Source organism: Lipotes vexillifer, unplaced genomic scaffold, assembly GCF_000442215.2.
Source record: "Lipotes vexillifer unplaced genomic scaffold, Lipotes_vexillifer_v1.1 scaffold284, whole genome shotgun sequence".
NCBI classification, from domain to species: domain Eukaryota; kingdom Metazoa; phylum Chordata; class Mammalia; order Artiodactyla; family Lipotidae; genus Lipotes; species Lipotes vexillifer.
Genome location: NW_006798931.1, coordinates 272337 through 287785, shown reverse-complemented (window position 1 = coordinate 287785; position 15449 = coordinate 272337). Strand labels below are relative to the sequence as shown.

The window sequence follows — 15449 nt, the reverse complement described above, 5'->3', positions numbered from 1 at the left end:
CCTACATTCCCCAAAATTCAATCTCCTGATTTTTTATTAGTGCTTCTATTTTAAACATCTGGCTTGCCTTTCCCATTGTCTCTGCCTATGCTAGAGTTTCTCAACCTCAGGACTATTGACATTTTAGGCTATGTGGTTCTTTGTTGTGGGGTGGGGTGGGATCCTGTGTCTTATAGGATGTTTAGCAGCACCTCTAATTGCTAGCTGTCAGTAAAGTGCCACCATCCCCAATATGACAACAAGAAATGTCTCTGGACATTGACAGAAGTTTCTCAGGGGGGTGAAATCACTCTGGGTTGAGAACCACAAGTCTAGGTTTAATCTTTTTTTTAAATTTATTTTTAATCTATTTTTTATTTTGATTCTGAGTTTTCTTTCTTAGACATAAGACCAGTGCTATATCCTGAAGTGCCCAGAAAGTATTAACTCTGTTGTTATCATTCTTAATGTTATTAAGATCTTTCATTTATATAAGATTTCACAATTTATTGTTTCCACCCACATTATCCATGGAGATTAATGCATGGCAGCTCATTGTCTGTAATAAATTGGAAGAGAGAAGCATCTTTTCCATGACTCTCTCCATGCCCCTTTTTCACTGTGCTTGGTATCTTGCATGTTTGACAAAAGAGGTCTTGCCATGAGGAGGATGTATTTAGGACAAGTAAGGCATTGTGTAAATGAAATCTAGCTTGGTGTTTTCAAAGGACATAAAAGAGGAGATGCTTAATCACCTTGAAATGATACTCTTCTCCTCTCAGTGTCTGCTGGCAGGATCTGTATATCTCCGAGTATGTATACAGGACCACACATCTACAACTACATATGAACAGGTGGCTTCAAAGAGGTCTGAGCCCTATGACTCTTTAAAGGGGTTCTGAAATCTGCAATCTTCAGCCTAAACTGTATTGCTGGCATTTTATCATGCTGCACTAAGTGAAACCAGATGGCATGTCTGAGAAAGATAAACGAACTCATCCCCCAACATTTTCACCTCCTTCCTACCCCTCTTACCTGCTTAAGGATTTCAGCGGCTGTTTCATGTGAACAATCAAATACCACATAGAACTCCTTGCCTTTCTTCATCTCCTTGAGTAAAGGCTTGGCATCTTTATTCCCAGAGGGCAGTTGGCGGATTTTGATTTTAATGTTATATCTGGAGGGAGCTTTGATGAGCTCTTGCAGACGAATGAGTCCTAGAAAATGACATTCAATCATGCAACAAACTGTTCTGCCCAAAGTATGTTTATTGCCATTTATAGGCAAACTCATATCATTCCCAAAATGTATCAAGACACCATCTACCTAAAGGTTACATTATTGACTTCTCATTTGTCATTCCTCTTTCTATGAAATTCCTCTTTCTATGTGGATTATACTGTATTTTCTTTTTGTGGGTATGTGTGGCTGGAAGCACAATTTTCCCAAGAGGATTCTGAATTTTTTAGAATGCAACTGTCCTCTCCAGCTTTCACCACAAATCTTTAACAAATCGTCAATACTGTAAAACTTTTGTAAACAAAAAGTTGTTTGAAGTTTCCAAAGATGCTTTTTGAAATGGATAACACCCATTCACTTTAGAGAAAACCGATAGAACACTAGAATTTCTTGGGGTTATAAACCTCTGTAAACCTTTCAGAAAGTATTTATATATAACATACTGTTTACCAGCTAATTGGTTGGACTGTCCTATATAATCTTCCAGTTCCTGCCATATAAGCTATTTATAAATGGCTTATTGTACTTTCTTTCTAATATACTTGAACATTGTATGGGAAAATTCTTGATTTAAAAGAAAAGATGATAGAATTTTAAAGGATTATGATAATGAGGGCAGAAACAAATTCTTTAAAAATACACCATTGGTAATTGTAGGAAAGTGTATACAGCTAACTAGCTTGATGAAGAATGTTTAATGCACCACAAATATGAATCCACTGAACTGCACCATTTTTTTAATAAAAGTGCTTCAATAGGGCAAGACCAATAGCTATATGAAGCCTCCATCTTATTTCCCCTAATATTAACTGGTGTTCGCTACACTGCATGATGTTGGCTGTTACTCAAGGACGACCATTAGAAAATTGAATATTTTTTATTATACAGTCTGTGCCCTCAGGATGTGTCAGCTTCAAGTAATCAATAGGAACTATTAAGCTTTATCACTATTCAGATAGAAATTGTGGCATGCACTGTGCAAGACACAGCATGGATGCCAGCTACCTCTGGACTTGATGCACTTCTTTTATTTTCTTGTTTTATTTATTTAGTTATTTGTTTTCCCTAGAAGCTACATTTTTGTGTCTAAGATGTTATAAGATTCATCTGTACCTTGGGTAGGTGTGGTCCTGAAGTACAGTAAATTTGTAAGCTACTCTTCAGAGTCAAGTGGACCAGGGCAAGGAAGGAAGGAGTTGTAGAACTGTATCAAGATTTAGTGCTCATTATCTTTTTTTTAAGAATTGTATTTATTTTATTTTTGGCTACACTGGGTCTTTGTTGCTGCATGTGGGCTTTTCTCTAGTTGAGGTGAGCGGGGGCTACTCTTTGTTGTGGTGCGCAGGCTTCTCATTGCAGTGGCTTCTCTTGTTGCAGAGCATGGGCTCTAGGCGTGCGGGCTCTAGAGTTCAGGCTCAGTAGTTGTGGTGCACGGGCTTAGTTGCTCCGTGGCACGTGGGATCTTCCCGGACTAGGGCTTGAACCCATGTCCCCTGCATTGGCAGGTGGATTCTTAACCACTGCACCACCAGGGAAGCCCTCGTTATCCTTTTCAATTTCTTTATCATAAAAATAGAAATTGTTAGAATGATAGACTTCCTGGGTTCTTGCTTCTTTTCAAATCAACCAATGTGACTGAAGGCTCCCAACACCAGTGAGTCACTTGTCCTCTTACTTCCAGAATCACTTGTCCTGAGCAACTGATGAGTTCTAATGGAAGAAAACTGAGCACATGGATTTGTGTATTTGTTAATCCTAACAATAACCCTATGAAGCAAGTGTTATCATCTTCATAATTTCAAGTAAGAAAACCAAGGCTTGGAGCAATTAAGTAACTTAGGGTTACAAAGATAGGAGGAGCTATGGATTCAAATTGCTTGTGAGTCTAGCACTCAGTCTTTCCATGTCACCATCATGCCTTACAAATACAAATTGTTGGTGCTTGAGGGACCAGATATAGCTTTGGATTATTTGATAAGAGAGGTAAAAAGTAGAAAGAGGTACCCATTCTCCTTTCTTCTTTACTCCAGGCTGCTTGTGAGTCTCTCTTGTTTTTATTGTTTGTTTATTTGTTTTTTTTCTATCACCTTCCTGCTTTGCAATCTCTTCCTTTTTTTGTTTTTTTTTTTTTTGAACATGACCACAAGAGAGATCAATGTGGCCTTTAAATAAAATGGGAAAAAATATTTAAGAAGTACATTTCATATGCTGAAATGAACTGCTCTTTTGTTCTTTGCTAAATGGAATGTCAATCTTGAAGTTCATTTTCCTATCATGATGACTTAGATGCATGTTAATGGCATTTAAAGTTGAATATATTCTCTCCCTTCATTCATTCATTTTTACGGGAAAACATTTTCTGGATGTTCACTCCATGCCAAGTCCCATCCATGTTAAGGGCTGGAAATATAACATGAACACATCTTGCTTTAAGGTCCGCACAGCCCACAGAAGGAGTTCATCCCAACGAATCTTGTATTATGCATGGGGCATCACTTATTACTTAATTTGATAAACTATGACCTGAGGCTGACGGGGGCTGGAGCAACTTGCTCAAGGTTGTGTAAGGCTATTATGTGGCAGATCCAGGGTTTAAAGCTAGTTCCACCTCTGACTCCCCAAGCTAGGGCTCTTTTCATCAAATCAGTGGCTCCTCCTGACTTTGAGATTTAAGATCAACTAACTACTGACTGAATGACTAACTAAATATATAAATAAATATCTGCATAAATAGAGAAAAATATTAAAAAAATTTGGACCAGCATAAAACATTCAGCCTTTATTTGGCAAATGAAGCTGTTAATAAACAGGTTCCCTCCTCAAAAAAAGTAACTGTGGGCTTTCACAATTGTTTCACAAAAGAAAGTTATTTTAATACCAATAGAGGAGAAAGGAGAACTCAGTACAAAAGATTAATTTTTAATTGGACTAAATTTACCTTTCAGAAAAACTCACTACTAAGCCCTAGTATTCTCATTTTGTCTATATGCAGGTGAACTGGCCTCAGGAAGGGAGATCAGCAGATTTAAAGATTACAGACCCAAGATGTAGAAAGAACAAAAAGCAAGAAACAGGGAGGTTTACGTTTCTCTTCCGAAGCAATTGTTTGCTTAAAAAAAGCCTTGCTGCCTTCATTAGCAAACATCACAGAATTTACAATTAGAAAGGCTTTTTAGTCCACAGGAGACAAAATTTAGAAAAAGCTAAAACTAAAGCTAAAAAGTTAAAACTTGTCTTTAAACAAGTCGTTACTTCAGGGAAAGAAAATTTATGTAGGCACAATTCCTAACGTTTCTAATTGCCCTCCTGTGTGTAGATGCCAGCCCTGCCAGAGTGACCCAGTGCTTCTAGGATGGGACTCCAATTGCAGAGAATGGTAAGGGTGCATGCAAACCTGGCAACGGTGGTGGATTTTCTAGTCCATTGCAGGAGAGACACTTTAAAAATGAAGTGCAGAAAAGGAGGCAACTAAACAAACCGAATAGAGAGACATTCTACAGTAAAACTGGTATGGACTCTTCAAAAATGTTAAGGTCATGAAAGACAAGGGAAGGCCAGACTGTTTTAGACCAAAGGAGACTAAAACGACCTGATAGCTAAATACAGTGAGTGATCCTGGATTCAAAAAAAACTGCAATTGGGACAATTAGGGAAACTAGAATATCATATATATCTATATAGACATTAATATTGATATAGATGTTAAAAACTGTATCCGTGTTAAGTTTCCTGTGTTTGATAACTGTAGTGTGGTTATAAAAAGGAAGGTCCTTGTTCTTAGGAAATATACACTAATGTATTTAGAGGTAAAATGGTCATGCTGTCTGTCACTTACTTTCAAATCAACAATACTACTACTTGTTGTTGCTGTTGTTATATTGAGAGAAGCATAGAGCATTAAAGCAAATGTGTCCAAATGATGACAACTGCTGAACTTAGATGCAGGATGTGCAGGAGTTCATTGTACCTTTCTTGCCATTTTTCTCTAAGTTCAAATCTTTCTTAATAAAAAGACAAAACATGAGCCTCCTTCATCCACTCCCACCTCTAGTAATGCAACTGGAAACTGCACCTTTGGTTTGAAAAGTGCTTGAGAGCAAGGAGTCTGTTTATTTCACATGAGTTTGATCTGGGCGCTGCATGTAGAGATAACGTTCAAAAGTGCTCAAATTCTAAACTCTTTCTTTGGCCATCTATCTACTCTGCGCACTCAGATATGACACAGAAAAGTGCTGATTTGTATGCACGTAGACTCTGGGAACAGGTGGAGCATATGGAGGAGAAAAAAAGAACATGCTATTTCCAGTAGCTGTTTAAAATTTTCCCTGTCTTCTCCTTAAATAATAATAAACTTTGCTATTTGCATTGCCCCTTTTTATGAAGTATCCTACATGTCTTATAAATAGCTCAGTAAACCTCAGAATATACCTCTGAGGTGGATAGGTGTCAGTGCTGTTTTACAGTAAGGAAAGTGAGGCACAGTGAGGTTAATTGTTTGGATTGGCCTTGAAAATGAGTTACAGAAGCCAGAAATTGGAAGAGACCTTAAAGGTCAAGCCCCTACTTGATGCATGAATTCCCGCTACACAGCTGCTGCTGAATACCTCTTGGTTCGAGAAATTCTCTACCTCACTTTTTGCAACTCAATCCATTTCTGGACAGTTTTAGTTATATTTAATGAGCAGCAGTTCAGAAGAAAAGTACCTAGGTTTTCTTGAGTCTTAGTCCAATTCCCTTTTCATTGTACCACAACAGTGGATTTGATGTCATAAAAAATGAATGTAATAAGCCATTGGGACCCAAAGATAAGATCACACATTTTAAATGTTAATTTCATCTTCATTTGAACTTGGAAACATGCAAAATGGCATTTCACAAACATGTTGGTATATTAATGTATCCAAATCTAGTAGGATTCTTAAGGGGATCTATATACCCTCCAGAGGGGAGGAAAAAAATCAGAACTGAGAAAAGGAGATGGGTAAGTGAGTGAATTACCTGCAGAAATACAGCACTTATAAGTGCAGATCTCCATACATACGATTTTTCAAAAGTGCATCAAAAAAGGCTAAAGACTTCCCAAAAGAAAAATTGTGTTCCTTGATCGCAAAGAACTTCATAGAAGAATCTAGTCAAAATATTTGAGATTAACTATGTTGCATTTAGCTCTGTCAGTATGTTTTGGTCCTAAATTCTGGCCAATATCAATGGTAACCAAAAATAATAAACCACCATGAAATATCTAAAAATTGATTTCCTGAGCAGAACTCTGAAAATTTGATAGGGTTCTGGTCAGGGGACTGGAGTGGGTAAATAGGAAGGGTAAAAAAGAGTAAGGGCAGAAGAAAGGGAACTATAATATATTATCTTTTTGGTGCTGAGTGCCAAGGACTTTCCATTCTCCAACTATTTCAGGTGGAATTTTGGGAGGGCATGTGGTAGAGTGTTTTGGCTAGCATGAGTCATCATAACAACACAGAGGTGTGAATTGTGATTGCTAAGGTGAAATGATTCACTTATTCTTTTACTTGGCACTGATTGTTTACATTTTGGCTTAATCACCTATGTCAAAATGTTTAATTTTCTTCAAGTCTAAATTTTAGGGCTCTGTCAAGATTCTTGGTTCTGAACAATATATTCTTTCTATTTTCTATGGGGAAATGAAGGAAAATATAATAAGCATAACAAATCTAATTCACTATTTAAATATAGCCCAAAGAGTAACTATTGCACTTATTTACAGGGTGGTTGAGCATATTAAATGAGTTAATTATATAAAATAACTATAACAATGCATGGCAATCAGTCAGCACTTCAAGAATTTAGTTATTGTGATTTTTGTGGTTGTCATTTTTCTTGGGTTTTCTTTCTAGATTTAATGTTTCTTTCAATCACTGACATTTTTATGTATATTAATCTTATCTCAAATGAATCCTCATTGTAAAGCTTTGAGACTATGTTTTAAGTAAGTGACAGATAATAGTTCTTTATGGCAGGTTGCATTTTATAAATCTCATGGCTCTGGTGTGTTGAGAAAAATGATTTAAGGCAACGGTGGATGAAAAAAACCCTCTTAAGTACTATGTGTTATGAACACATCTGGCTGCAACTCATTTCTCTGATGGCCTCATCTAGTCCCATGTATATGTTGAGGACCCTCAATTTTGTATCCCCAGCCTGCACCACATTCCTGAACTCTAGAGTCATATATTAACTGCCTACTCATTGCCTCTTTCTGGATGTCTAGTAGACATTGCAAAATCAAACTTAACATATTCATGACTGAGCTCCTGATAGCCTTATTTCTCCAAACTATGTCCATTTATCCATTTCCCCATCTCAGGCAATGGCAACTCCATCCTTTGGCTCAGGCAAAAAAGCTTAGGGTCATCTTTGATTCCTCTATTTTTCTCACCCAGCCTCCACCCCTCAGAGAATTATTCCAGCTCAACATCAAAATATTTCCAGAATCTGACCATTTCTTACTCCTCTGTTGTTATCACCTTCATCTCTTGCCTTGATTTCTCTAATAGCCTCCAATTTTATGCTTCCCTCTCTATGACATTTTATTAATACAAGGACCAGAGTGATCTTTTTATGGTATAAATCTGATCATGTCACTCCTCTTCTGAAAACTCTCCAATGTCTTCCCATTTCATGAGGAAGCAAAGCTCTTCTAATAATCTACAAAGCCCTCCATGATCATGAAGACCCTCCTCTCTGACCCTACCACCCTTCCCCCTTAGTCTGATCCAACCACAATGGCTTCCTTGTTTGTTGTAAATAAAGGTTTATTGGAACACAACATACCTGTTCATTTATATTTTGCCTGTGGCTGTGTTCTTGCTACCTCAGCAGAGTGGGATAGTTGTGATCAAGATGCTATGGCCCATGAAGCTTAAGCTATATAGTATGTAACCCTTTTGAGAGAAAAGCTTCCTGGTCCCTGTCCTACAAAATCAGCTATGGCTACATTTCACTAATATTAGCCTTGAGAAGGCAGAAACTGTTGAATATTCTCCACACTGCATTTGGTGCTCAGCTTCTCAGCTCTTTTTGAAGTGTGTGAAGGGATAGAAGCCAGGCTTCCACCAGGGGTCTAAAGAAGCAGAGGGGATGAGCAATGAGCAGTGATTTCGCATTGCCTAGGGTCACCTCTGAATGAGGGAGTCAGAGAGAAGTAGATGACTGATGGGGAGACTATCCAGGCACCAGAGAGAGAGATGAAGTGAGGCAAAACTCCTTCCGGGAGCTTCCCTGGTGGCGCAGTAGTTGAGAGTCTGCCTGTGGATGCAGGGGACACGGGTTCGTGCCCCGGTCCGGGAAGATCCCATATGCCGCGGAGCGGCTAGGCCTGTGAGCCATGGCCGCTGAGCCTGCGCGTCTGGAGCCTGTGCTTCACAACGGGAGGGGCCACAACAGTGAGAGGCCCGCGTACCGCAAAAACAAACAAACAAACCAAAAAAAACAAACAACAACAACAAAAAACTCCTTCCGACAGTTCTCTAGGGTCTTTCTATATTTGCTCTGCCAGAGGACAGAATTCTGCCTGCTAGTATTTAGTGATTTGGATTTTGTCCTTAGAGACATGCACAGTGCTCCCATTGACTTCAATGGGAGTCACGGACCATTTGGTCCCTTAGACATCTGCGCTGGCTTCAGGTTATTTCACAAACTCCTAAACAAATCCCAGTAAAGTGCTCTTTAATGGGTAGTTAATTCTGGTGTAAGAGCAGGTGCTAAGCACACCTAAGTCCTTTTTTTTCCTTCAGGTTTAGTAAGTTTTCTTTTTATGACTTGATAATTACTGCAACCAAAACCCTGAGTCAAGCAGTATTAAACCCACTCATAGTCAAAAGATGTCTTCTTCTATTGATCTCAGTTGACCTGTTTACTCTCTGGGTTCCAATTTAATGGCTCAATTGATTATTCATTTACATTTTTAATGTCTGGGAGTAAAATCATTTTGACATGAATCATCTCTAACTTAATGGGCAAAATACAGACTCATTTGGATTTTCAATTTCAGCAAGTATATATTGAGCAACTGAGTTCAGGTGAACTTAACAGGGATGAAAGGAGATTTCAGTTTCTTGTAAAAGGTAATAGAAATGATAGTTCGAATTTCCTCTTATGCAAAATGGCTGTCAACTATGGGTACTCACTTAAAATCAAAAGGGTGGTTAGGACATCACCTTTTATGTTATCCTTTTGCAAATTATAATTTTTCTAAATACAATTATGCTCACACCTTTAGTTGAACTCTTTCTTAAATTAAATCCAGATGCCTCAATATTATTCATTGATTTGTTTTCCTTTTAGATGGCCTGGCATTGCTGGAAATGGTAGAAATAGTGAGAGAAAATTATGCTATAGAGTGTACTACATAATGAGAAATAGTATTATTTTATTAACTCGTGGAATTCTCTATTTACAAAGGTAGACAACATGGAAGGCCTTACAATACCTATATATAATATCTATATCTTAAGGCTCTTTAAATATGCTTATGGAGTTCCTTTGATAATATATTTTCTTCCTTCACAGCAAGCAAGTGAAGCTCTAAAAATATGACTGCCTGTGGCTTGTCCTTCCCAGTAGGACTGTTTTGAATATAATATTTATAAATTATATATACAATCACCTACCTTCACTTCTTTCTCAAATGAGATGAGGTATAAGAAAATACATAAATGTATAATTCCAACCACAATAGTCACTTTTATCTGACAGTGTAACATGGAAGCAGAATTTAGTGCCAAATAGAGGAGGCTCACTATTCATCCTCTGAGGAACAGTAAATGCTAGTGCTTGGTGGAAATGAGAGAAAAAAATGAAAAACTATTAAAAAGTTCAAAAGTGCTTTGCTTTGTTAATTTCACTGATAATTTTATTAGCCTTATAACCAAATGTGTAGATTAAGGAAAGGAGCTAATTTCAATTCTTGAAGAAAAAATATTCAGAATGTAAACAGTACTGTGTTAGTTAGCAGATTATAAAAATAAAAAGATAAAATTCCAACTTTTTGGAATTCCTAGTTTCAAAAACATTTAAGCAGATAATTGAAGCATGTGATATAATGCTTATATTTACAACATGCTACTAACTCCTAATGTCGTCTCAGTGAGCTTTAAAAAGAAATGATATTTGGGCGTGATCATGGAGAATGACGGAGCTTATCACCTTGGGGGTTATGTGGAGGATTATCCAAAGTGAGGGGCCAGCCTCAGAAAGAAAGAGTAGGGATGGACTTGGGGGTATTTAAGAAGTGATGTAACAGTACAGGGATGTAGAGCAGCTGGTGCCTGGGTTAATGGAGATGGAAATGGTTAGATGGTGAAGAGCTTTAAATTAGCATTGGACTTTCCTATGTGGACAATGAAGAGTCATTGGAAGAATTTAACTGAATAAAAGGGATCTGGAATTCCAACAAACCTCAAAATGTAAACAGGAGGCAAAGGGGGAAGGCGTCAGTGAGAGAAACTTCAAATGGGAGAGAGTCAGAGAAATGTCTAGTGAGGCACTGAGCACCCCATGTCTGTCCTTCATCATAAAATAAGCAGGCAGAACAAAGCAAGCTTCACTAAGGGCTCATTACTGGGGTTCTTAGTCCTTTTCCCATGAAATGGTCAGATTATATTGATACAACCTCTAACATTATTCCTCTGTGTATGTACTTCAGAAACTTTTCAAGGCATTTATGCAGCTACTTATTGAATTGGAATCATACTTCATGGTCAATTTCAAACTTTCTCTGCATTATTTAAGAATGGAGTCGTGGTCAGTCTTAACAGAGTTGGATACATTAAATTACATCTTTAATATTCAGATTGGATTACAACATATATTAATAAGGTGATATTTCTTTTAAAAAAGTGCCTTAAGTTTGATGATGAATGGGTCATCAGAAAGGGTCAACTCACCAAAAGGAAAAGGAATTAGCTACACATGGCATTTCCCAATTAGAATACTCAATTAGCTTCATATAAAAGAACATGTTCATGCACTCTGCCTGATGAGTCAAGGCCTGTAGCAAATTCTGGTTCCCTTTTTCCAGACCAGACATGGCCATGTGAGGGCTTGTGTGAGTCCCATACCTGTGCTGTCTTCATACACCACGGTCACTGTTTTCCAGTTGTAGTAGAGGACCAGATCCAGGACCGCCCTGCTGATAGCTGCATAATCTGGGTAGAGGTTGACGTAAAACAGGTCTTTGTTGTCCACTGAAGGGTGTTTCCAGCGAGTCTGTATATGTGGAACTTCGAGAGCATTGCAAATAGACTGCACAGCACTGACAGAGGAGCTATGGGAAGGGCCAAAGAGAGCAGCCACACCAAGAGCCAGCTGGTCACATGCTGATGTCCACAGACAAAGGGGGTGGGGGGGTGGAGAGGGAAAGCAGGGAAGAGGGGAGAGAAAGAGAGAGTTCTGTGAATTTAATCTTCCCTTTCATGGTTCCTCCTTATTTTTGCTATTGGAAACTATTATCCACTCTCCATCGGTATGCTGAGGAAATATGCTTCATCCAGCTTCCAATATTCCTGAGATACTAAATATTAGAGATGTAAATGGAGAAATGATTAGCAACACATCACAAGGCCAATTCCCTGCAAACAAAAATGAGTTGTTGGTCTCACTTCATTACTTTTTTTTTTCTTTTTAATTTGGTCATGCCACATGGCATGTGGGATCTTAGTTCCCTGACTAGGGATCGAACCCCCAGCCCCTGCATTGGAAGCATTGAGTCTTAACCACTGGACTGCCAGGGAAGTCCTCACTTCATTACTTTTAATCAGATGGAGTCTAAATCTCTTGCTTGGTGTGGTGTTACCCAGAAGTACTCAGAGCTATTCTTTAAGCCATTTGCCAAGTGAATGTCATATAAATCAAGTTCTGTCATCTGACAATGTGGCAATGAAGGTATTAATGGGTCAGAGAATTCAGAAGACTCTCTGGGTGGCTGCAGAGTACTTTAGTTCCAGTCCTTCCCAAAACTCAGGAAGGAGGTCCAGGGTATTGAAAAATTGCTAAAGAATGTTAAGTGATACTGATAGCTAATTAATTATAGAATAATAGATTAGCATAGCTTAAAGGGGTCTTAGAAGACATTTTCTCCAACCCACTAATGTCATAGGCAATGAAGTGAGTCAGGGTCACTGGACAATGGCAGAACTCACCAGAGCCTAGGGACCCAGCTCAAGGACAGGCTTCTTTCTATTTCAATATCAGCCAACATGTACAAAAAAATTAATTTTAACGTTTATTTATTTTTTGCATTATAAGATTATATACACATACTGAGATAATTTAGAATATTGAAAAGTGTAAGGAAGAAAAAAGGCTCTGAAATTCCATTATTGGGATAATATCTATTCATAGTTCGGTGTTCTAATTTATTAAAAAATTGAACATGATATAGATACAGTTTGATACATTGCTTTCTGTATTTAACACTAAATTTAATGCTAAAAGCACACCCTTTCCCCTAAGTCATCACAAATTCTGCAAAAGTATATTTTTAGTGTCATAGAATAGGCTAATCTGTGAGTATGTCATTACTTATTTAACTAGTCCTATGATACTGAATATTTAAGCTGCTCCTAATTTTTGGTTATTATAAGTAATATTATAAGCACTTACCTTAGTTCTTATATTTTTCTCTAAATTTTGCATTATTTTCTTTTAGTAGATTGAAATTTGTAATTAAAGGGTATTGATATTTTTAAGTCACTTGATACATATAAACCAAATTTCCTTCCAGAAATGTTGGGACAGATTATCTTCTATAACAATGTAAAATAGTGCCTACTCATTTTATGCTGGCATAAATTTATGCTGGCATTAAATATAAATGTAAAAACATTTCAAATTTACATTTTAGTTCTAGTTTAAAGGGATTTGGACCTGCCAAGAAACAGTAGTTGAATATTTGAATTAAATAATAGCAAGATTTATAAATGAAATTGTCAATTTTTATCATAATGCCATCACACAAATAAAAATAAGTAGAAAAATTATATGGCTTTGTAAAAATTATCTGACTTGATTTAGAGAGAAAAATTAATAATTCATATTTGAGAGCCATATTTCAAATATCTGTGGGACAGCAAATATTCACAAGGAACTTTCTGACACTGTGCTCTTCGGTACTGAATTATCACATGAGGTATGAAGACATAACTTTCTGTATTAAGTGCTAGAAGTGAAAACTGTCCTCAGAAGCTCATTTTCTGGATGTGCTTTCATTGGTTAGCAAGAAAAAATGAGGGCATGAAAGTATATGAACTATTACTTCATCTAGCGTAGGCGGTGGGTTGAGATTCCTGCTAATATTTAGCTCTGGGATGCTAATATTACTTGACAAAAAATCAATCCTTTTGAATTCTGTTTGCCAGCAAATTACCAGTTTTAAGAAGTTTTGGGGGTGTTTAATTTACAAGTATGGCAGGTACTTCAGGTCACAAAAATACTTTGGATTTTAAATGTGGTTGGCTTTCTGGGGTATTTATTCAACAATGTTTTGTATGAGTGTGTGTGTGAGAGAGAGAGACAGACAGAAACAGAGAGAGAGAAACAGAGACAGACAGAGACACAGAAAGGGCGATATGGAGAGAGGAAGATAGAGATCTAACACAGAGATAATTTATGTGGAGATGCCTTGTAAACTTTAAAGTGCTGTATAAACATAACGTTTTATTATTTGTCATAGACAACTCTGACCTGTATAGTACCTACAACTCCATCCATCTTTGAAAATACAATATTCTTATACTAAGATTATGCCATAGAGTAAAAAAAAAAAAAAAAAAAAATCATTATACTATTCCATTTTCATCTGTGCTCCCAGGAGAACAAGTTTCACATTTTATTTGTAAAGGACACTAAGAATCTTGCAGAAGAGTCTAATAGGTTCAATCCAAACTGGGTTAATTCTATGTGGAAACAACCAATATTTAGTTACTTAGAAATCAGCATGAACATGGCATTCATTGTATTCCATTTACTTGTGTGTGTTTGATGGGCAAAGCTTTCCTCTAGGAGAGAAAGAGCCTCTCCTATTCTGGGGTGATGTACCCACACAAACTCCTGTATGGAGGTCCAACAACTCCCTAGTTAGAGGCCAGCTTTCAAGTATGTCAAACATGGCTTCAAAAAGTAGTCTTTGAAGTGTCTGAAGGATGTGTAAACAAGCCCCACCCTTCCAATGAATCTTTCCATGAGGCAAACCTTGCAGCCTGCGTACAAATTAGATTACTTTTTAGGAACTTGTCTTCTGTTCAGATGCAAAAGGGAATCAAATGCAGAGATTGTTCTCCTAGGTTTAATTTTCTTTGACCCCAAGTCCCTTGCTTGCTTGATTGCTTGTACCGTTCCATTAATTTTTTTCTTAATTTTTTCCTTTTTTAAAATTGATGTATAATCAACATATAACATTTCAGGTGTAAAACATAATGATTCAATGTTTATAATCTTCACATTTCTATGATCTTGTGGAAAGGGGTTAAAAAATTATTTGAGAGGATGGTAGGTAAACCCAGTAGCTCACAACCCGTTAAGATTCAGGTTGTGAATTCTGTGTGTTGTGGGCATTTCCACATGCTAAGTGTGTATGACCTTCCACAAAGTTTTATTTGACTACACTGTACAATTTCATGGTGGTATCTCAGCCTCAGGAAGGAAAAACAGATCAAGCTTGACATTTTCCATTCACAGCTGAACCAGTTAATCATAGAGTGGAGGGCACTGAAGGCTAAGCTAATCAGAAAGGCCCAGCAAACAGAGCTAGGCAACATCCATTAGGATGCTTCAGATTGTGCTGGACAGTGACATCTTGCACCGATAGTTCCTGCAAACCCATTTGCACAGAGATGTCCACTTTGAAAAAGAGCAGGTAGCAAAAAGAAGTTGACTTGTAGAGCAGACATATCACCCAAAGAAGCTTTTAAAAGTGTGAAAATAGTTACCTCTCCGTGAGGCTTCAAAACTATCAAAAAGGTTAATTCTCTGAATGTCATAGGTTAATGTGGTGTTAGGCATCAGGGTTCGATTTCTGTTAATGCTGGTGACTGCAAACTTGAACGCTAATTCTTCAACATTAACAGGTTCATTTTCCACAGTTTCAAAAATTCCTCCTGCAGAAGCAAAAGAGATGCATGAGAAGCATTAGTTACGTTATTCATGTGCATTTTTTAAAAAGAAGAATATAAATGATACAAACAAAAGGCCCAAAA

At 37.4% G+C, this 15449-nt stretch overlaps 1 protein-coding gene across 2 annotated transcripts in view; it reads right to left on the bottom strand.

Moving 5' to 3' along the window:
- GRIK1 (glutamate ionotropic receptor kainate type subunit 1) overlaps window positions 1–15271 on the bottom strand; it is a 157507-nt gene extending 142236 nt beyond the window's left edge. The window contains exons 1-3 of one of the 2 annotated variants that reach the window (XM_007471202.1): window positions 15183–15271; window positions 11316–11573; window positions 1015–1196 (exon numbers count right to left, since the gene is read on the bottom strand). In XM_007471202.1, coding sequence (XP_007471264.1) covers window positions 1015–1196; window positions 11316–11573; window positions 15183–15255 — 513 coding nt within the window. In that variant the 5' untranslated portion in view covers window positions 15256–15271. The remainder of the gene's footprint in view (window positions 1–1014; window positions 1197–11315; window positions 11574–15182) is intronic. The other variant, XM_007471201.1, reaches the window with a different exon arrangement.
- Window positions 15272–15449: the final 178 nt, after the last annotated feature.